At 38.6% G+C, this 23,251-nt stretch overlaps 2 protein-coding genes across 4 annotated transcripts in view; one reads left to right on the forward strand and one right to left on the reverse strand.

The window, feature by feature from the left end:
• Positions 1-23,251, reverse strand: part of LOC105231652 (putative leucine-rich repeat-containing protein DDB_G0290503) — a 134,888-nt gene that overhangs the window by 95,258 nt on the left and 16,379 nt on the right. For all 3 annotated transcript variants that reach the window (XM_049449532.1, XM_049449531.1, XM_049449533.1), the window contains exons 2-5: positions 10,660-11,924; positions 10,341-10,587; positions 7,381-7,494; positions 2,750-3,040 (exon numbers count right to left, since the gene is read on the reverse strand). In XM_049449532.1, the coding sequence (XP_049305489.1) occupies positions 2,750-3,040; positions 7,381-7,494; positions 10,341-10,587; positions 10,660-11,450 (1,443 nt within the window). In that variant the 5' untranslated portion in view covers positions 11,451-11,924. The remainder of the gene's footprint in view (positions 1-2,749; positions 3,041-7,380; positions 7,495-10,340; positions 10,588-10,659; positions 11,925-23,251) is intronic.
• On the forward strand, positions 7,796-10,321 carry LOC115066524 (uncharacterized). The gene is given in 3 exon segments (XM_029552535.2): positions 7,796-8,492; positions 8,598-9,553; positions 9,556-10,321. Coding segments are annotated over 3 exon segments (1,854 nt in total). The 5' UTR covers positions 7,796-8,238; the 3' UTR covers positions 10,200-10,321.

The following is a 23,251-nucleotide window of genomic DNA, read 5'->3' on the forward strand; positions in this document are numbered from 1 at the left end:
GTCCCGCCAAGTTAAATAAACGAGGAAAAGTCGTCAAAAGTGCAATATGTGCAATGTGAGAAACCGGCTTTTTTATCAGCTCGCACATAAAACATGTTCGATGCCACAAGTTCCATGCGTTCTCTGATTTCACTAATAGTTATAACGATGTAATTGGAGTTTTTGGCTTTTGACAGGCCCGCAAGCTTGCCATTTACACCATGGTCGGGTTTACATTTACAAGAGATGCAAAGATTATTGTCTTCATTCTTCAATTGGTTGACAAAACTTAGCGCTGCCAGCAACGTGATCACCTGGGTTTTGTTGTTGCCTTAGGCTTCCGCTTCATTGTGCGTAACATCGCATACATCGTTTGTCATTTGTCGTTGGTCGTGTGTTCATTCAGTAAATTGTATCAATACAAATCTCGTTATAGTTTTAGAACTTTTCGGCTTGTCACCACGTACGCAGGCGGTCACATGCTTAATTTGGCCGTTGGTTCGCCATTCGCCACTTATCGTTTGTTCAATTATGTTTTATGTTGGGCTTGAAATTATCTGCTTCGTCACCTTTTGTTAGGTCAGTGTTCCCCGGTTGTGTTCTTGTTTCTGATTTCGTACAATGTGTGAACAAAAAACTGTACAACAATGTGCATGTGTGTGATTATGATTGTTCTTAAATATTTGCGTGTCAACAAACATTTGTTGAGATGTTTTTGTTGGTACTTTAGAGTCAGCCTAATTTATTTTCTGGATTCATAATACACTCAGCTTTACATACACATTTTCATTATTCTACCCTGAACAAGGTATATCATTTCAGTGTATACTATAGTTAGACATATTTTTTTGACAAAATTCGTTTTTTTTCAACATACATAGTTCCTTTCAGGGGCGATACACTGATCATAGCGACCTTTCAACTTTTCGATATCATTTTTGTAGTACGATTTCTTCTTTGCTCGACGATTTCCATCGATTTCAGCGCGTTTGCCGAAACTCAATAGTGAGCCTTTTCGGTACTTTTCTGATGGTTCCAAATCAATATCAATCATCTATGTCAAACTATCATTTCATGTCTATAATCTGCGCCGATAAACTCGCTGTTATTGGATAAAAAGAGCCAAAATGGGATCAACAGAAGTGACTTTTTGTAGCGTAGTCAGAATTATATTATAGTGAAAATCATCTGGCTGCCTTGAAAATAAAAATAGATAGCACAAAAAGGCAGAAAAGGGATCAACACAAGGTTCGGGAATGCCACCTTCGGAAAATTGATAACACGGTTTTGATGGAATGCAGAGCTTTGCGAAAACGATGATGAGACGCGGGAACAGTGTCTTTCCGCACGCTCAGCCTTCAGCCGATTGAGAGGGAATAGTTTTCACGGCTCCGGATGTTCCAACATAAAATACACTGGGCAATATTACAAACAATTTGTTCTATCTATTATCATAACGCTTCCAGCTAACCACATGAATCGCAATGGACTTCCAGTAACCAATTAGATTTGAAATTTTGTGTTGTCACACAAAACAGGAAGAAATTCAACAAAATATAGAAGATGATGCAAAAAGACCATTATTAACAAAGAAGCTACGTAGAGTCACCGCACCAATATGGTTACCTGGATGCAGTGAAACGCACACGTGGAAGCTGCAAACTTGTGAGAACACTGCACTCCACACTACTTCCATCAAACATCTGCAATGTGAGGCCCGTATGCTCCCAGTTAAGGAGCATAATGAACTCAGCTCTAAGCAGTTCCTGCTGGGGTGTTTTCGCAGAAGTTATCGTTGCAGTCACCTGCTTGGAGCAGAACCGCCTATTAGGAGCAGCAACAGGTCATTCCTCAATTACGTCGACGACATAAAACAGTACGCCGACTACGCTTCGGACGGAACTAACTTCCGACAAACAACCTCCGACTCCCTCTCATTGAATGGCGTACTTGGAGTCAATCCACAACCCATTACAGACGAAGAGCTCAAGTTGCAGCGAGAAACGAGAAACGAGAGTGGCCCTTGCACAGCTTCATTTTGGATACTGTGGCAGGCTAAATTCCTTCTTATCCGGAATTTACCCAAACATATCAAACATATGTCAACGTGCAATGAGTCTCCGCATGACACTAGCCACCTCTTTGCATGCCCTGCTAGCCCCACTCTTAGGAAACCCTTCTCCCTCTAGTCCGACCACGGGGATTAGGTCGTTACAGCAACAGCAGTCGCCAGCGTTTTTATAAAAGTACGGAAGGCCCTAACATAAAATTCGTAACCAAGCAAGGCGTGAAATGCAAATAACATCTTTGTCAATAGTTATGAGCTTTATAATGGCACATGCGTAACGGAATATTGGCAACAGCGGATTATCGCAGAAATGCGAATAATTATGTAAATTAAAGCGATTATGATTCGATTTGCTTCGGTTTCACCAGTTGACACATAAAAATTCTAAATACAATGTGGTTTAAAAAAAAAAAAAAAAAGGTTCATTCAATTTGATTAGCATGAGATTTGTCATTTATTAAACTCTCCACCTCTTTCTTTGTTTACTGAACAATATACTATAGCTTTCACCGTTTCACAATTGCTATAGTAAACAGAATCTACATATGAGTGGTCAATATATATTTTGAAATTATAATTTAATTTTTAATTAATCAAAGTTATATCACCGCATATAATGCCATGTTCGTATAAATGTCCATGACACGCTTATGGAGAATCAAATTCAAATACTAAAAAGTAGAAAATCTATTTAGTACTCACCTCATTTGGATGTTGAGCCTCTCCTGTGGCTATATCCTTGCTGTCCTCCGATTTTTTCGACAAAGCGGAAGCGGAAGCATTGGTTTCGTTTACGCTATTTTTTGTTGATTTATTTTTTATTTTATTGTTATTGTTATTTTTCTTTGGTTTCGTCGTTTTATTTGTCGTTTGTGAATTGGTCGTTGCATTTCTGCTTTTCACTTCAGACTGGCTCTGCGGCCGCGTCTGAAGCGTTTGAATTTCTTTTTTAAGTTGCCCAATATTACGTTCTTTGGTTTTTATTTCCTCCAGCTGAAAGTGTTTAAACACAAAAAAAAATTAAAATATCTTAGAAAACTATAACAAATCAAGCAAATTTATTGAATGAAATATTTTTGTTTATATGTATGTTTTCTATTTTCTCGAAACTAGCAACGGAGTGACCGCAGCAAATGGCAATTACAAGCACTTATGGCTTATAAAATGCTGAAACAGAAGTCGTGGGAAAAATTCTTGGTAGCAGAGTAAATATCCTCCTTTTTTAAAACTATTGTATATAATATGCGCAAAATCGGGCAAACTATGAAAGGACTATCATTCCACGCATAAAATGAAGGCAGGATGGCAGTTATCGAAGCATGTAAGACGCGCTGTCAACGCCCAAGGTTAGCCGCGTTATTCGACTATGTTCACACGAACACTTTTTTATCAGCAAAACCTGTTTTTTTGTAGACGAGGGGATGACGAAAAAACCACGTCGCTCGTGCTTGGATGGCATGCTTTCTATGGTTGCAATCCTCTGTTTCAAATGAATATTTATTATGTTCGGAAATTTGGATTTTATGCTTTAGAAAAGAGGAAATAAAGGTAAATTGGCTGATAACAATAGTTTTTTTGCACCGCATACAATAATTTGAGTATGTGATATATGAAAAAGATGGTTCGCCTCAAGTTTTCAAACTCATCGCGTTCACACGAGCGACACAAAATAGAATTTGCATATAATGAACGGCAAAAGAATCCTCGTGTGAACACAATCTTTCGAAGATGAATCGTTCGCGCTTACGTTTCGTGTTATTTAAATTTCGCTTGTGGCTAACACTTGTTTTAGACGTTGCCATAAATCAAATTGGCAGTAGTCAGAATGAATGCGCATAATGCACATACCAGCTTACAAAGGAATTATATGGGATCACTTGAGATTGAAAATGAGTATGGATTTGCTCGCAGGTATTAAAAGACGGACAGTGATTGAAATAAGTTAAACTCACTTTCAAAGTTGACACTTGTATTTTTCAATGAATTATGATTTTTTTATAAATAACACTAGTTAACAGTAATTTTGCGACTGCGATTTATTATTATTATTATTTTTTAATTTTGGGTTCCTAAAATCGATAATGATAATAAAAATTTCCTATCACGTAGGATTTTTTCGTTGTCAAGGAGTATTGGGGTCAAACCACCACCATTTACTAAAATGACAAAATTAACTGTACGAGGGCTGTCCGATAAATAACCGACCTCAACGTGAAGCTAGCGGCACATCTGAAAAAAAAGTTTCTACTTCAAATTGTGCATATTATAATAGCTACTCGCCAATATTTCAGAAATTTATCTTGCGCAATTATCTGTTGACAGTCGTTTTTGTGAGTCTATTTCGGTGATTTCCCCAAAATGGAAAAAATTTAATATCGAACTGTAATTAAATTTTTATTTTTGAAAGGCAATACGTAAGTGATGGAAAATTTTGAACTCAAATTCGTAATCATGACAACTCAAATACTGCACAGACCTCCCAGCATATCAGTCGCAAATTTTTCCTTCACTTTTGCTGAGTAATGTAATCAAAAATCTTAAGTCTTTAGTAAAACTGAGTCAATGTTCTAGAACTATCTACTCTCATTTCCGGCAGTAAATTGCAACAACTCGCTATTCAACACTTCAATTCACAAAAAACGCCTGCAGCAACTCGCATGTATTCCTCACAACAACATTGATAAATATTTGTGCCAACAAGTTTAAGAATTAAGCAGAAGAGAAGTGACGCAGAGGCATTTGTTTGTTGCATGCAACTTTATTTACTTCATTACTTTCTATATCCTGAACAGAGTATATTAAGTCTTGCGAAGAAGTGTGCAACATGCAAAAAGGAATGGCGGAAACCGAAAAAAGTGCATGTATAAATGATCAACGTGACGAGCTGAGCCGATTTACCCATTTCGCCTGTCTGTTGATCTATACGTCTTTATATACATGAGTTTTTAAAATATCAATCTGAAATTTTGCACACGTCTTTTTCTACGCAAGAAGCTGATCATTTGACGGAACCACTGATATCGGATCACTTTAACATATAGCTGTCATGCCAACTGAACGATCAAATTCTTGAATGGAGAACTCTTTTATTTGACAAATTATCGACAATAGTTTATTCTCCCAGGCAATGATACAATATTCGAATAAATTGTTCAGATCTGGCGTAACATGGCCAAACAAATTTTTATAACCTTATGCTATAAAAAATGCGTCTATGTGTGATATTATGTAGCTTCGGTGCAGCCGAACGTTCTTTCTTGTATTGTTTTGGGTTCTTTCACAATTCTCTTCAGCACGCGTCACGTGCTCATTAATTATATGACTCACTGGTGGTTAGACAGTTTACTCACTTGGTATATTGCTATATATTGGTAAAGTCGTGAATGATATTGTCGTAGGAAGATTATTCGTGTTTTATGTTGATAAGCAGAAAATTTTAAAAGTAAAAACTTCTTAAATTATTTGAAATCAATTATTTTTATTTTTTGGTGCCACCCAAAGTAGTCAAAAATAAGGCAGTATGAGGCTGACTTTTTATACATACTTGCATATGTCTAATTAAAGAATTGAACAATTATTTTAATTAGTTGGTAATTATTTGTTCTACAACTGTGTTTAGTGAATATGAACCTCAGTCGAAAGCCATCAAATTTTGATGGAAGTTAATGGTGATCATTTTCTAGCCAAGTATATGTGCTAAAAGTGGTATGAACGCTTAAATATTGGTGATTTTGGTATGGAAAACGAAGAACGTCCTATGCGGAAAAAATTAAAGATGAGGAACTGGAAGCATTATTCGACAAAGACACAACACAAGTAAAGCTTGCAGAAGCTTTTGGAATCACTTAAGCAGCTATTTCAAAACTTTTAAAAGAAGCCAAGGAAATTAATATGAGTTCAAAAAGGATTGAATGTCAGAAATGCTGCTTGAACGCTACAAAAAGCAAACGTTTTTGCATCGGGTTCGCTGGTGATAAAAAATGGATTCATATGACAACCCAAAACACAACCAATCTGACCAATCGGTCAAATCAACCGCAAAGCCGAGTATCTCTGACACCAAGGTAATGTTTTGTACTTGGTGAGATTATAAGTGCTTGCTATATTATGAGCACTAAAAACCGGGTGTAGTTCGAATACCCAATTACCCGTCTGAAGAACAACAAAGCGGCGCGGATCGATGGATTAATGACCGAGCTCATACAAATACGGCGGCGAAAAAACATCGCATATAAGGTTCTATCAAGCGTATTGTGTGAAAGACCGTCAACAAACTAATTGGACCTTATCACTGTGGTTTTAGGCCTGGAAAATCATGTCTTGGAAAAAACCCCTCTTCGTCGATTTCAAAGCTGCTTTTGACAGCACGAAAAGAAGCTGCTTTTATACCGCGATGTCTGATTTTGGTATTTGCGCAAAATTAATACGGCTGAAAAATACTAAAAGCTCCGTCAGCATCGGGTGGACCTCTCCGAGCCGTTCTCCCTATCGTGCGACTTCTTCAATCTTCTGCTGGAGAAAATGATTCGAGCTGCAGAGCTTAGTAGAGAAGGCACAATCTTCCAGAAGAGTGTACAGCTGGTGGCGTACGCCGATGATATTGATATCATTGGCCTCAATAACCGCGCCGTTAGTTTTGCTTTCTCTAGATCTATCTTGGAACCAATATTAGCACCAACAACAACGCCATCCTCGATATTTATCGCAGAATAAGTCATGCCAACGGGTGCCACTTCGGACTGAGTAGGCTATTGGGAAGTAAATTCCTCTCTCGACGAACAAAACCCAAACTTTATAAGTCACTCATAATTACCGTTCTCCATAGGCATAGACGACAACAACTTCTGATGAGTCGACGTTACGAGTTTTCGAGAGAAAGGTTCTGCGAAAGATTTATAGTCCTTTGCGCATCGGCAACGGCGAATATAGTATTCGATGGACGGATAAGCTATACGAGTTATAAGACGACATTGACATAGTTCAGCGAGACAGCGTCTACGCTAGCCAGGTCATGTCGTCCGAATGGATGAAAACGCTCCGGCTCTGAAAGTATTCGACGCAGGACCCGCCCTTGGTAGCAGAGGAAAAGGAAAACCTACACTCCGTTGAATAGATCAGATGGAGATGGACCTAGTTGCACTTAGAAATGACTGGCGCGCTGTTTTGAACTCGGCTATAACCGAAATTTGCGACTAATCACTAGGTAATATTCTTCTAACTTGAAAGCAGTGGCTGGGAACTTTTACCATTGTGTGCTTAAATTTACGAGACACATACATACATAGGGGGTCTCGAATTGAATTCCTTAAACGTGCCTCTTTATTTTGACTTACCAGACGTGATATTTCAGTTTTGGCAGATTTTGTTAATTGAGTCAATCGGATTTCGTAGGTATCTTTCAATGTGCGCATATCAGCTGCTTTACGTCTATCAGCATCGCCATTGATCTGTAATTAACAGCGATGTGCAAAGTGTCAAAAATTGCCTTGTGACATGTCAAATATGGACATTCAAGCGCAAAAACAACAACACCGCGAGGTGACGAACAAATGTTAGTTGGCACAGAAGCACTAAATGCAGACACTAGATCACACGAACGGAATGGTTAAAAAAAAAACGGAGCAGCGTTTAATTATAATTCATGCAGGTTAATTATAATTTATAGCGGGCATAAATTGCAGAGTAAAAATAGAATTTCGAAAAATTTTTATAATTACTATACGCAGCCAAACACACAAACACCTACAGGGTAATTATATACACAAATATATTGCTGTGGATGTTATAAATCGGATTGGACGATCTACTTTATGCCACCCCCTAATTAATGTTAAGTAACACACTGTTGCATGCCACACTATTTGCCATGCGACGACCCCTTTACGAATATTTGTTCTAAACGCCTGCCATTGTTGCAACACCGGCACTAAAATAAATAATAGCACCGTCAACTGTCAAATGCACAATAAATGGATTACATTAATGAAATTAATCATGGCATTAGCTTTGGTCAATTCCAATAAGCCAAATGCATACGGCGCTCGCATATATTTTTATACTTTTGTATTTGTGAAAAATATTCCATTCCATAATCTACTATTGGCCAGCTGTCTTCCATCCATCTATAAAAAGAATTGACCACCAACTGAGCGCCAACAGTTGTTTCGCATATTCGCGCTCGTCCAGGTGCGATGACACTTTCGCCTTTGTACTATATCTTCGGCATCGCTGCCCTTTGGAGGCTTGGCGCGGCGACGTTGTTGGGCAGCTTTGTACCAGCGAATAGCACCACCAATATTGCGCTGATTGAGAGTACGAGCAAGATTTTATGTAGTTTTCATACGAAAGTGGTCTATGTCTATTTCGAAAACGGTACCTCTTCCGGTTATTCGGGTGATATATTACGGTATTTAAGTGATTGCGGTACTTCATACATTACATTAAGGTGTGGACTAAAATGAAAACATTATATGTTTTTATGCTGATCTCTGTGGCCAAATTTAATGCTTTATTTATTTATTTAATTCTTTTTGAATTCTTTTTTTATTAGAAATCGTGTTAAAACCGCACCGCTGGAGCTTATCAAAAACGATGGCATACTACTGTATCTGGTAATGATCTTTCACGACGCCTCACAACGCGTCGACCTTGGCATTTTACGCAAAAAATCCGCAGCCAAGCACCTCTCTCATGTCATCATGCTCATTATGAATTCGGATACAGTAACAGAGAGTTGGTTGCGTCACACCTTCGCGACCTTTTGGAAAATTTGGTTTCTCAACATTGTGATCATGTTCAGAAGAGACAGCGTACTACAAATCTACAGATACAATCCGTTTTCCGATGAATTTCTCATACATATACAACTGTATAACGAGAAATTGCCGAGCAAGGATGAACTCTTTCCTACGAAATTGCCAGATATGGGCGGCAGGCCTTTACGCGTGTGCCTGTATCACGATGAGGTGCGTGCGATTTTCGAAAATGAACGCGATGACCAAAACGTTATTGGGAGTGATGCTCTGATGTCGCAGTTCGTTGCGCAACGGTTAAACGCTACGCGTGTCATACGCCGAGTTAGTAGGTTCGGTAACTTCACACTAAAAGCAGATATTTGTTTCCAAGAAATCGCAAAGGAGTTAGATGATGTGGCGTTTAATGTGCGTTTTCTGGCAGCGCCAAGTTTCTCACAACAAGCCGAATATACGATCGTTCACAGTCGGGATAGTTTATGCGCTTTGGTGCCGAAGGCGAAAATAGCGACGACATTTTGGAATCTATTTCGTTCGTTCACTATTCCCGTTTGGCTGACGATTTTGCTGTCGATACCACTCGCCTATATCTTTTGTAACTTGGTACACCTCCGCCTGAACCAATCCGAATTCGATCTACTGCAACTATATGCCATCACCTTGACAATGCCATTAACACGTATACCCACACGCACTTCGCTACGCATTTTCCTCTTCTTCTGGCTATTCTACAGTATGCTAATTTGCAATACCTTCAGGGCAATCTCACAAGCAGCCTTGTTTTTCGCACATATCTCGATGATGTGAATACCTTGAAGGATTTGGCTGAGTCACCATATAAATTGTTGGCATACAGCAGATATACGAAACATTTGGATAATTTTCTGAATGACAGTGAGCCAAACGAAGCAATTATCAAGCGTAAAGTGGTTGTTGTGCCGGACAAGGAACTTTTGATTGGCATAAAAAGGAATAACCTCTCGTGCGCCTATGTTCAGAAGTATCACTTTGCTGCATTCTATGCGAACGCGCGCATTCACTATTCTCGCGGCAGACCCTTATTCCACGTGATGTCCGCTTGCTTGGTACCGTTTCACGCCGTCTACATCGTGCCATATGGTTCGCCTTATTTGGGTTTCATCAACAAGCTAATACGCAGCTCGCACGAGTTCGGTTACGCTGTCCATTGGGAAAGCCTCATGAATGCGGCCTTTATAGAGTCGGGAAAGAAAAGTATACGCGATGTGCGGAATGATGACGATCCAGTTGTGCTTAAATTGGGACATTTTCAGGCAGCTTTCGGTATATTATGGCTTGGGCTCACAATAGCATCAATTGCATTTGTGTGGGAAATGTTGGAACAACCAAACTTTAAGCGGATTCTTAGAAATTTATATTAAAAGAATGCTTGGCAGCACGAATATGCAAAGACTTCGAAGCATTTTTACGAATTAGACAGAAAAGACATAAACAAATATAAGAACGTTCCACATTTCATGCAGTTAATTGACGAAACCATGCAAGCTTGGCATTTTACTCACCATTTTCTTCTCTTCTAAGGCTCTATTCGCTTCTTTCAGCGCGTTAACTTCATTTGTCAGTCTTTGTACTTCATAGTTGGTTGTGGTGCCAGCTACGGAAGCATTTGTTAAGTTTTCATTGGCTGCATCTGTCGCCTTTTTAGCGCCGATCAGCGGCAAAGTGGTGTTCTTTTTCAAATTTTCGAGCGAATTTTGTAGTCTCTTCACTTCATTTCGCCATTTTCTTGTCTCTGCTTCATTTTGTGCACTGCAATTAACGAAATATTAAGCAAATAGTTAACAAAAAACGCAATCCACCAACAAAATGCATGATACTTACCGCAACACACGAACAGCACCGCGCTCAGTTGTCAAGCTCGACTTCAGCTCGTTGATCTCCAGTCTCAGCTGCTCGGTAAGCGCATTCAGCTTTTGTATCGTCTGTACATTTTCCTGCAGCTTCCGCTTGAGACGCGGTGGTGGCACTGTTGTGCCTGCGGCTCCTGTAGCTGTGTTCGTACTCGTCGCCGGTACCGTCGTGCCGCTGTTCGTATTCATCTGTTTATGTGTCGCACTGTTCGTGTTTGTGGGGGACGGCGATGGCTTCGCACCGCCCCAGCGTTCGGCGCGTTGTGCCACACCAGCGCTAACGTAAGTGCGTGTGGCTGATTGTGGCACTGGCGTCGGCAGTTCGGTGATGTGCAGCTTGCCGCGGCAATTCAGCTGAATTCCCTCGATGCGTGTGCGCTTCTCTTGATTTACCGAGTCGCTGACCGACGTCAATGAAGTGGATAACTTCTTCTTACGCTTCAATTTATTCTTCACTTCCTGCCACTCGCCGGCGCTGCCATCGTCGCCATCTTGTGTGTAGCTTATGAGCTGTGGTGCGTCCGCACCGCCCATTTTGGAGCTCAGTTCTTTGTATTTCTCTTGTCGTTGCTTGACCAGCTGGTAGCTTTCGCTCAGTGTGCTGGCCAACTTCGTTAGGATTTGCACATTTTTAGGATGCGCGCTACTGCAAGCATCGTCGCCGGGCAACTGGCGTGTCGCTTGCGCATTTGTAGCCTTTTTTTTGTCGTTCTTTTCAACTAACACGCTGCTAGAGGTCGTTTTGCTATATTTATCTGCCATAATTTCGTAACTACTTTTGTATACAATTAAATCTATTAAATTCTAAGATTGTGGTAAGTCCGACCATTCGAAAGGTTCTCAATGATTCTTTTTTTGATTTTTTATTTCAAATCACTGCTGCTTCTGTTCAAGCGATCAAACGTCAAGTGCTTATATACCATATGTTTCACTCTGCAATAGGTGAGTGCGAGTGTAGGCGTTTCTAACTACCAATCGAGTTAGTTATTTCAACAATAAGTATATAAATATTAATCAAATGCTTTACATTGGGTGCTTAGAGTTACAGTCTGTTTTTTCCTCTTTAATATAAAAAAGAATTTTCAGCTTAACAGCTCTCTCCGTTTCCTCTTTGTCTATTTGTTTGTGTAAACGCTATACGAGTATGTTCTCTTTGGTCTCAGTTCTACGATATATTTCAAATATCTGTATGCAATTCTAAATGGCACTTCTTAGGATTCCTTAAACTCGTTTTATCTGCAAAAAAAAAGTATTGTATTAAGACCAGTGAATATTTGTGTATTTGTTGTTTAAATCAATAAAGTTAACTGTTTGTATGTTTACATAATTATTTAAAATATTATTTTGTGTGTTGCTTTCACGTTTTCGGGTTTATTGGTAAGCATTACATTTGCCTCATGCTCATGCTAAAGTCGCCTAAAAATATGCAACGATATCAAGTAATCATTACTATTTTGCTTTGCGATCTGTTGTATTTTTTGTATACATATATACCATAGTTGTGGATTCTGGTGTTTAGAGGACACACTTTACTTTGTGAAAATGGAAAAATTTCAAAAGTTAAATTTAAATAAATAAATTTTTGACATTTGAAAAAATAATTTCTGTTTCTTCACTGCATGGAGCCTGCAAGAGTGTACATAGAGTATTGGAAAATCGTTATACCTCATTTTTTGATACGTTTGCCTACTTGTTGTACAAGTCAAGCATTGACTCCATCGAGAATCAGCTAAATTTATAACATTTTCGTTGATTGATCTAATTGTAGGGTAGTGGCTGTTCTAGCTAGTTCATCTGCCTCAAATTTGCCAACGATATCGCTTTGCCCTCTTAAACATTACAGTTTTATCATAAAATAGGATATTAGAACCAATAACAAATCAAGGCATCATTTCCCGAACTTTGAAGAAACTTTAGAAGACTTCAGTGATTACAACGCTGCTTAGCTATCCGTATATGCTATATAAGTATATTCCTTTTTGTAAATACGCTCCTTGTTAAAACAGCAAGACTTTCTTTCATTGCTGTGATATCCGCTTGGGCGACACTGAAGAGGTTTGTTAAACGAAAGGTGATTTCGATATCTAATTTTGCTGAAAAGACCCCACCTGCTACTAGATAATCGAGTTTGTATGCATTCGCATAGACCTTAATCCCTGCGCCCCTGTCTACCTCGCCTTTTTCCCCACTCTTCTCTGCAAGGGAGAGCAATATTGTGGTCCGATTTTAGTTTCAATTCTTTAGGATTTTAAAAATCCGTGGTAGTGGGTAGAAACGTCAACTTACTAAGTATCATAGAATGACTCTTATTGCAGGCGACTAACTATGCGAATTCCCTCAACCTTATAGCTGCTTTCGATGCCAGTTGCTTACAGAACAAATCTGTTCGCAGTAAGTGAAAAATAACGCTTAGTTCCTGACTAGGCGTTGTCCTAAGAGCTCCACTGATGCATATACTAGATGCTCTTTGTATGACTTCCATACGCTGTACTGCGTATTTCTTTTCCATAATTGGCCACCATGCAAATATACCGCATGTCAAAATCGGTCAACGGACAACATTTAAATAGTATTCCTTGTTGGCAGTTTGGTCAATGGAAGAAATTCGGACCACACCAGTATAATCGAAAAACACTGTCAACTTAACGTTGATTTTTGACCTACTTTGACGTGGTTTTTCGACAACGGCTCACCTTTGCCACGATATTCGGACGATTTATCATTAATTTCCGAGGCGTAGGCATAGATCCAAGATTCATCCACAGTAATAATAAGTTTCATGACAACCTGATAGTGGAAAGTAATGTTTCACAGACGATAACGTAATGTGTTTCTAAAAAATTTAGTAAATTTGGAACCAATTGTGTTTTTCACTTTTCTTGGGCAAAAATGATATTTCAAAATGGTTCTCACTGATCCTTCCGATATTCCAACTAAGCCAGTAAGATCTCTGACTGTTAATCGTCGATTCTCAAGCACCAATTCATTTATTTTATTGACGAAGGCCCTTTTAAAGATTCAGAATGTTTTGGCACAAGAAAGTTGGTATTCCACACAAAATTTAATGGAACTTCTTTGTTGAATAATTTCACTCAACGTAAAAATCGCTCCATGCAATTTATATACATACTTCAGAAAGACAAGCGTATAATAGGTAACGTTAGGTTAATCCCGTAAGCCAATAAGCCTCGCATCTGGTCCTTTGCGATACCAGATGGAACTCAGTTGCTAGAGCCATGAAGAGTAGTCATCCTTTAGGATGTCTGTGCTTGACGCGAATTTTGATGTGATATTTGGCACAAGATAATTTTTGAATTCTTACACTTACGATCGCTATAAGTAAAAACATTACCACATCCATAACTTGCCACCGTTTAGGGCAGCGAAGCAAAAAGTCCACACCTGCCCTTGTGGGTATTCACTTTAACCCTTGTGACAACTGCAACTATTGCTTAACAATCCCTTCGCGGTTATGTATGTACTTTGGCTTTGTACGAGACCATTTCACACTTCAATTGTTTAACAGCACCCAAACACGCGCATATGTATATGTATGTATGGTATATTATGTCATTGAACATGCCACAGCACACTTCGGATCACATAGTTTTCTATTCTGAGCGCCGTTTAGATGGCGCCTCGGTTGCATATCAACAAGTCAACGTCTGCCTTTGCGACAATGCGGCAAAGGGCAAAATTTCATTATTGATTTTCGCTTTGGTGCTGTACAAATACATACATACATCTAGTATTGGAGTATAAGTGTATATAAATAGAATTGTAGTAATTGTAGCTAAAACAATGTTGTTGTAAATTTTATTACCCTCGGGGTTCAACAATATGGAACTGTTATTAAATGACTGCTCCGAAGCGGTGACAGACCGTTTGGCGTCTATAAATGACTTCATTAATAAATTATTTATGACAGTCATATGAGAGCACATTAATGCAAGAGATGGCAAGCAGATATTCAATTACATTCAAATGGTTTTATAGTAATTTATAGAGCAGTAATTAGTAGCTAATAGGGGAGTAACTCGAGTATAGGTATAGTAACGGGTGATTTTTTTGAGGTTAGGATTTTCATGCATTAGTATTTGACAGATCACGTGGGATTTCAGACATGGTGTCAAAGAGAAAGATGCTCAGTATGCTTTGACATTTCATCATGAATAGACTTACTAACGAGCAACGCTTGCAAATCATTGAATTTTATTACCAAAATCAGTGTTCGGTTCGAAATGTGTTTTATCGACAAATTTTGTTCAGCGATGAGGCTCATTTCTGGTTGAATGGCTACGTAAATAAGCAAAATTGCCGCATTTGGGGTGAAGAGCAACCAGAAGCCGTTCAAGAACTGCCCATGCATCCCGAAAAATGCACTGTTTGGTGTGGTTTGTACGCTGGTGGAATCATTGGACCGTATTTTTTCAAAGATGCTGTTGGACGCAACGTTACGGTGAATGGCGATCGCTATCGTTCGATGCTAACAAACTTTTTGTTGCCAAAAATGGAAGAACTGAACTTGGTTGACATGTGGTTTCAACAAGATGGCGCTACATGCCACACAGCTCGCGATTCTATGGCCATTTTGAGGGAAAACTTCGGACAACAATTCATCTCAAGAAATGGACCCGTAAGTTGGCCACCAAGATCATGCGATTTAACGCCTTTAGACTATTTTTTGTGGGGCTACGTCAAGTCTAAAGTCTACAGAAATAAGCCAGCAACTATTCCAGCTTTGGAAGACAACATTTCCGAAGAAATTCGGGCTATTCCGGCCGAAATGCTCGAAAAAGTTGCCCAAAATTGGACTTTCCGAATGGACCACCTAAGACGCAGCCGCGGTCAACATTTAAATGAAATTATCTTCAAAAAGTAAATGTCATGAACCAATCTAACGTTTCAAATAAAGAACCGATGAGATTTTGCAAATTTTATGCGTTTTTTTTTTAAAAAAAGTTATCAAGCTCTTAAAAAATCACCCTTTATAAAGACAAAAACGTTTAATTAGTGCAAAACCGCGCATAGAATTAGCAATTGCTTTTAAGGGTATACACTTTAGTGGAGTCACTAGCATTAATTGCATAATTTGTGGAATGTAATTAGAAAAAGTAATCAGTAAATGCAGTACGAAAGCTATAATTTCAATAGTCTATGTGTTTTTAGGAGATTTTGCAAGATTTCGAAAATCCCCTTACGGTTCAACGAACTTTCTCAAGCAAATCGACACTATAAACATGTGCATAATTATTTCTAATTGTCGTTTGCTTAATTATTTAAACTAAATCTATTAAGAGCGTTGTTACAAAACTATAACATGTACGTGAAGAACGCACAAAGAATACGTAAAACATGTTATCGTTTTCAGCCCATTCACCTGGCATGAGACCGCGCGAAACAAGCTTTCACGAATCTGCACTTTCGTGGCCGTAAGTACTTGTATATAACAGTATGTCTTATGTACCTCTATGGCATTAGCAAAGCCATTACACGCCCTTTGACACGCAATGCAACAGTGGCATGAAGGAAAGCCTTCGGTATTGATTATTGTCGCGTTTTTTGTGCTTTCACAAATTTACTTCATAAAATTCTGCACAGAAAGCCACACTCACTCATACGAAGCAGAAATAAATGCAATGCAACCACATGACACAATAAATAAATAAATATATCGTCACCTAAAATCTAAAATGCAAAATAACGTAAAATCACTTTTCATAAGTTTACAGGCGAAAGAAAAGAGACCACTCATATTGAAAAAAAATTGAGTTTTGGTTATAAAATGGTTATTTATTGGTTATCCATTGGTTATATACTGGTTATGTATTGGTTATATCTCACAGCGGAAGCTGAAAATTTTATGCTACATACATATAGTATGTGATAGATGCAGTAAAACTCAATTTCGATTTTTTTTTTAAGATACGTTGTTGCATTTTAGGTGACGATATGTTATTCATATGCACTTGCCCTCAGCAATTTTTAAGCTCCATTAAGTGCACTTTTAAATAAAAAAGAGTTAAGAAGTTGCCACACAAATGTCGTTATTATTATTCACTAGTCACAGGTAAAATTTTTTCGCAGAAAATTTCATCCCGCCTATAAAAGAGTAACGCTTAGCTGTGGATCCACGCAAATACTGCAGTTCATACTCAGCGAAGGCGGTAGCTGCGTAGAACGATTGCTCTCTACAGCTAATTAAATGTGTGCAGGTGCGTTTTAGCTGAGCAAAGTCATCAAGTATTTCAACTTTTTCCATTTTTGTTTTGTTTATGCGTCATTATTCATTTTTGTTTAACTTGGAAAAGGCACAATACATTTTTCACAAAAAACATTAGGTAAAAGCAGTGAATTAATGTCAGGAAAGTTAAACTATTTTCGTGTCACACAAAAATTTGGCACCTTTACGCTCTTGTAATTTCTCTTTTGCAAAACCCGTCATTTGTCCATACATACAGTGATGTGCGTTAAAATCCAAAATCCAAATGAAAATTGTAGTTGCTCTCAACTAGGGGTAAATATCTGAGTAATAAGATTTATGTTCGAGAGACTATTCAGAGATGCTTTGAAAATTAGGTGTCCTTACTTTGCTCAAAATTATAAAGAAGTAACACACAAAGATTCCTCGCGTCTTGGGGACAATGTGCAGAATAACCAAGTGCAGAATAACTCTTAACTCCGGATATCGACAGATATCTCTCTCTACTAACAAAAATTACGCTCTATAAGTACGGCATAGAAAAAATGCACGATGATGAACCGAACTGATAAAACGCTAGGAGCATTCGAGAGAGCTGTTCTCCATAAGGTCTTTGGAGCTGTCCGGGTGAGCGCTGTGTTCCAAAGAAGATAAAACCACGAACCACGAAAATAAAAATCCCACGAATGAAATTGTTAGACCATGTCGTTCGCATGCTGGACGATACTCAAGGGAAAAGCTCCTTCGATTCGAGACCATTAGGTGGGCAATGAAAGTAAGAGACTCCACGCATCCAATGGCAGAACCTAGTGCATAGGAACTTATCTTTAGTTGAGATTTAAAGGATCTACCAACAAGAACAACCTAATGGTAAAATGAAATAAATGACTCGAATTTGGTCAAAATGGTTTCTGTTTTTTGTTATGAATACATTTTGTATTGCCATTTTTGAATTTAATATAGTTTCGGCCAAATAACCATCACGGCTCCGTTCGCATATAGTTCCAGCACCCATTTGCGCCCATTTTGGGGACTCAATACAGCAAATACGCTGAAATTTCGTCTATAAAGCGATAATGCGTAGTGCTTTTATTTAACTTACTCTCTAAGAAAAAAAGCTCATTTCTCAAAATTATCGAGTGGAACTTGGCACAAAATTTTTTAATATTGAGACGTGAAACATAAGGCATCTCACCTCTATTGGTTGTAACGACATTTTAACTAATTTCGAAAGAATGCCACAAACCACAATCCGGACCAAACAGTCAATTTTGGGTCTACAATTGCGTTTCCTGAACCACACGAGAATTTAACGAAAAATCATAGCTGGCTTTCATCATTTCCAGGGTCCAATCGGCAAAACTACGGCGCTACAAATAGTCTGTCGGCTTCAGTTCTTGTGCCAACACAGAAATAAAGAGCCAAATCCAACCGTAAAATCCATTTTGTCATCAGAGATGAACCCAACTGCACAGAACGACGTTGAACCGACTGATTCGGTTCGGCCGTAATACTACGTTATATATTATTATCGTTCCACGAATGCGATCTTCGACGTTGCTAATGCGCAAAGGATCATAAATCTTCCATAATCTAGCAGGACTGGAAAAATGAGTCATTATAAGTTTGGTTTTTGTTCGTCGAGACAGGACTTTACTTCTCTATTACCTACCCAGTCCTGCGCACCTGTTGGCAATAGTTACTCTGCATTGGATTGGATTTCGAGGCTGACATTGTTGTTGCAGTTAATAATGGTTCCAAGATAGACGAAATTATCTACGACTTCGAAGTTATAACTGTCAACAGTCGTCTTGCCCTTATTAACTACCAGACCCATTTGCTTCGCTAATATACTTATATACATATGTATATCAAATCAATAAATACATTTCTTAACTCACAGAGCTACGTGAGTTTTTTAGATTGCGCATAGGCTCTATTTCATTACACATCGCTTTATGCATCTACATACATGCATATTTGGGAGCTATGAAATATTCTGCAAGATCAACAGCAAGTACCAAGGCCAACGTCAAATTAAAATGATTTCATCTGTCGGCTTTTCGCTAAAGGCAACAACAAATCTTCGTACAAAAACAGCAAATACGTAGTAAATATATGTATATACATTATTTATGCATACATCGAGTATGTTTCTGTAAAAATTTTGGCAATATTTGACCGAGCTTTCTTAATTGAGAGTGCAGATGGCGAACCACCCGCAATGAACTCAGTGCGATACACGCAAAAACACAAAGAAAACAGACAGAGACACTTGAATGTCGGCAAAAAAAGTGTTTGCGCATTTTCCAAATACTTGCAGTTATACATTGTATGTAACTACATACATACGTATGCATGTATTTGAATTTGCATGTGTAGGTAAACAGTTCGGCACTTAGACTTTTCTGTAAATATTTATTTATGCATAAATCTAGCTCTTAATTCGAAAATATATAAAATAAAAAAAAAATATAAACACATATTCACATAGTTATAAACATACATACACAGCATACTTGTATCTGTAGGCAGCCACGTATCAGAGAAAATAGAAATGCCAACAAGAGAGCGCTTATGTTCAAGCTGCGAAATAATTTCGACCTTTCAATTAAATTAAATTAATAATAATTCAAGTGTGAGCAAGAATTTAATACATATTTACATATGCATATGCATATATGTACATGGCTATATACATACGTACTTATGTATATGTAGATATGTATGGAGTAAATTAGTAAATTAGCCAAAGTGAAACGTTTTGCATTTAATTTCTACAACTTGATGTCCGAGCACCCAACTGCACATTTTTCTATGTATTATACATATATACATTTGTGTGTAGATATTTAAGCCTAGGTGTGTGCTTTTTCGCAATTACTTATGCATTTATCTTTTTCCCTTTTTGTAGTCCACTTAGGTGCGCACCCTTTTTCGGAATTGCGCTGGCTGACCTCACCCAATTCTTTCATTTTCGTCCTTGAACCCCTCTCTCGGCTCTCCCACAGAATAAAACTATACAGCATATATACTAAAATTATCACATGCGATACTCTTTGTTGTATATGTATGGAAACACATTAACCGGCATTTACTGCTCATAAATCGTGCCCGGCTACAAAAATGACTGGGCAGTGACACAAAATTTCAAAGCTAAATTGCACACAATTTGGGTTTTAAAACAGTAGATAAATAGAGATATAGTATATATAAGGGGTGATCCATTCGGAGATTCCCTACTTTTTTAATGAAGAAACCAAAAAAACTTCAACACAATGGGTGATCCATTTCGAGGTGTCTTACTTTTTAAACCCAGGACGGGCATTGTTATGTTGCTGCTGTTTGTAAGACACAATGATCTTTAGTCAAATCGACTAACAAAGCACGTCCAGATTTAAGGAAAAAACACATACATTTCAAATCTAATGCGAAATGTTTATTATCATTCGAAAGAGCATACTTTGGCACTTATTTTTTGTAGATTCCCTCTTAGAAATGTAGGCGAGACTACATGCCAAATGTTCCATCCGTTGAATCCCATTTTTCGATTTCTCGTTCGAGCATTTCGACTGGTAACTGGCGAATGTCCGCATAGACTTTAGACTTTACATATCCCCGCAGGAAAAAGTCAAACGGTGTGATATCACACGGTCTTGGTGGCCAATCGTCCGGCCCACTGAAGTGTTCTCTCAATAAATCCATTGATTGATGCAATATGTAGGAAGTTACGCCGTCTTGTTGAAACCAAAATAAAAAACGAACGCTCCCAAATCTGTGGGTAGCAACGAAACTGGAGATGGTAGACAACAGTAGCATCTCATCGGTTCCGGAAGCGAAGGTAAACATTCCTCGCATGGTGAACCCGAAACACAGTCTGCGGCTATTGCAGCGACAGAATCCGAACGTGCCAACTAGCGACTAGAGAGTCTTAATCGTGGCGAAATCTATCAACGAAGATAGAGGAAAGAACTACATCATCCAGATCAATAAGGCAGCAGAGGGGCGTAGGAAGTCTGTCCCTCCGCCTCAAGAAGCACCATCCCTTGGACGGCAACAAAAACATGTTGGAGACGGGTGAAGTAGAAAATGATCCCGACATAGAAGTGATCATGACTACTTCACTGGCGGTCTGATGGTCCAGAAGCAAGAGCTGAGGGTACTCCAAGTGAACCTCCACAAAAGTAAGATCGCCTCTGCCGAGCTTTTTCTCAATTTAGAGAAGGGCGGCTACGACGAGTAAAGAAGAAGAAGGCTACGACGTGGCTTCTCTAGCCTGACGTCACAAAAATACACAATATACACCCCGAGGGTAATTAACAAGGTCAGATTAGCGATATTGGTGAAGAAAAGCCTATTTTTCCATATTGATTTGAGTCTTTCCATAGATGATCTGACAATGAAGAGTGCCAAGAATGAGTTTTTACCCCTTGCATCCTGCCACATGATTGCAAGGTGCCGAAGGCAGAGCTTCAAAAGCCGGCGGCTACATTAAGCAACGCCGTTCTCTGACCATAGGTACAAAGAAACATTAAAACACGGCTTTGTAGTATGTAAAAGACCCTTGACAAATATAATAAAAAAAATGTATCCATACCAAAATTAGTTTTTGATCATATGGGAGCTATACGCTATAGTGGTCGGTTCTTAACAATTTGTTTGGAGATTGTAGCGTCGTCTTGGACACTAAACTCTACCGAGTAAAGTGAAGTCCGATATTGGCAGGCGAAAATCACGTGTGAAAAATTTCATAACGATATCTCAATAACCGAGCGACTAGCCGCAAATATACATATACGAACAAACAGTGGGTGTTACAAACTTCGTGACAACTTAATATGTATATACTGTGCAGGGTATAAAAATACACGAACTTCTTTTCTACTTCATGCTGACAAGCTTGAAATTGCCTCTTAGGTTCAGCGACTAAAGTAACGGGTGATTTTTTTGAGGTTAGGATTTTCATGCATTAGTATTTGACAGATCACGTGGGATTTCAGACATGGTGTCAAAGAGAAAGATGCTCAGTATGCTTTGACATTTCATCATGAATAGACTTACTAACGAGCAACGCTTGCAAATCATTGAATTTTATTACCAAAATCAGTGTTCGGTTCGAAATGTGTTTCGCGCGCGTGTTTTGTTCAGCGATGAGGCTCATTTCTGGTTGAATGGCTACGTAAATAAGCAAAATTGCCGCATTTGGGGTGAAGAGCAACCAGAAGCCGTTCAAGAACTGCCCATGCATCCCGAAAAATGCACTGTTTGGTGTGGTTTGTACGCTGGTGGAATCATTGGACCGTATTTTTTCAAAGATGCTGTTGGACGCAACGTTACGGTGAATGGCGATCGCTATCGTTCGATGCTAACAAACTTTTTGTTGCCAAAAATGGAAGAACTGAACTTGGTTGACATGTGGTTTCAACAAGATGGCGCTACATGCCACACAGCTCGCGATTCTATGGCCATTTTGAGGGAAAACTTCGGACAACAATTCATCTCAAGAAATGGACCCGTAAGTTGGCCACCAAGATCATGCGATTTAACGCCTTTAGACTATTTTTTGTGGGGCTACGTCAAGTCTAAAGTCTACAGAAATAAGCCAGCAACTATTCCAGCTTTGGAAGACAACATTTCCGAAGAAATTCGGGCTATTCCGGCCGAAATGCTCGAAAAAGTTGCCCAAAATTGGACTTTCCGAATGGACCACCTAAGACGCAGCCGCGGTCAACATTTAAATGAAATTATCTTCAAAAAGTAAATGTCATGAACCAATCTAACGTTTCAAATAAAGAACCGATGAGATTTTGCAAATTTTTATCAAGCTCTTAAAAAATCACCCTTTACATGAACACATATGAATGTATGTATGCCATGCGCCTCCCTTCAAATGTAGCTTCCGCTGCAGCAGTCACACAGATCATTTACAAATTTACAAATAATATTATGAAAAATATATTAGCATTTAAAAAAAAAACCAGGTAATATACTTGCTCTTCTGAGCAATCATCATCATCTGAGCAGAGAGAGAAAAAAAAATACTCAAAAGTAACGCCTGATTCACATCCAATATTTCTTCGGCTTTGCGTGACAGTTCATAGAAAAAATCATAGTGTATGTCAGAATGAACGCTTTAGTTCTCTCCTATAAAAATGGCGACAGCTACTTGACAAAGCAGAGAGTTGCCCAACAAGATTCACTTGGATGTGAACTAATCCATACAAAAGCATGCAACGGACTTTTCTGTCAAAGTCGAAGCGAAGCAAAAGTTCTATGTGAATCAGTCATAAATCACCGATAGTCACAACTAAATAAATCATCCAATTGAATGTTTAGCGAACTACTTGCATGTTTCAGCTGT

The sequence above is a fragment of the Bactrocera dorsalis genome, chromosome 2 (assembly GCF_023373825.1).
Source record: "Bactrocera dorsalis isolate Fly_Bdor chromosome 2, ASM2337382v1, whole genome shotgun sequence".
NCBI classification, from domain to species: Eukaryota; Metazoa; Arthropoda; class Insecta; order Diptera; family Tephritidae; genus Bactrocera; species Bactrocera dorsalis.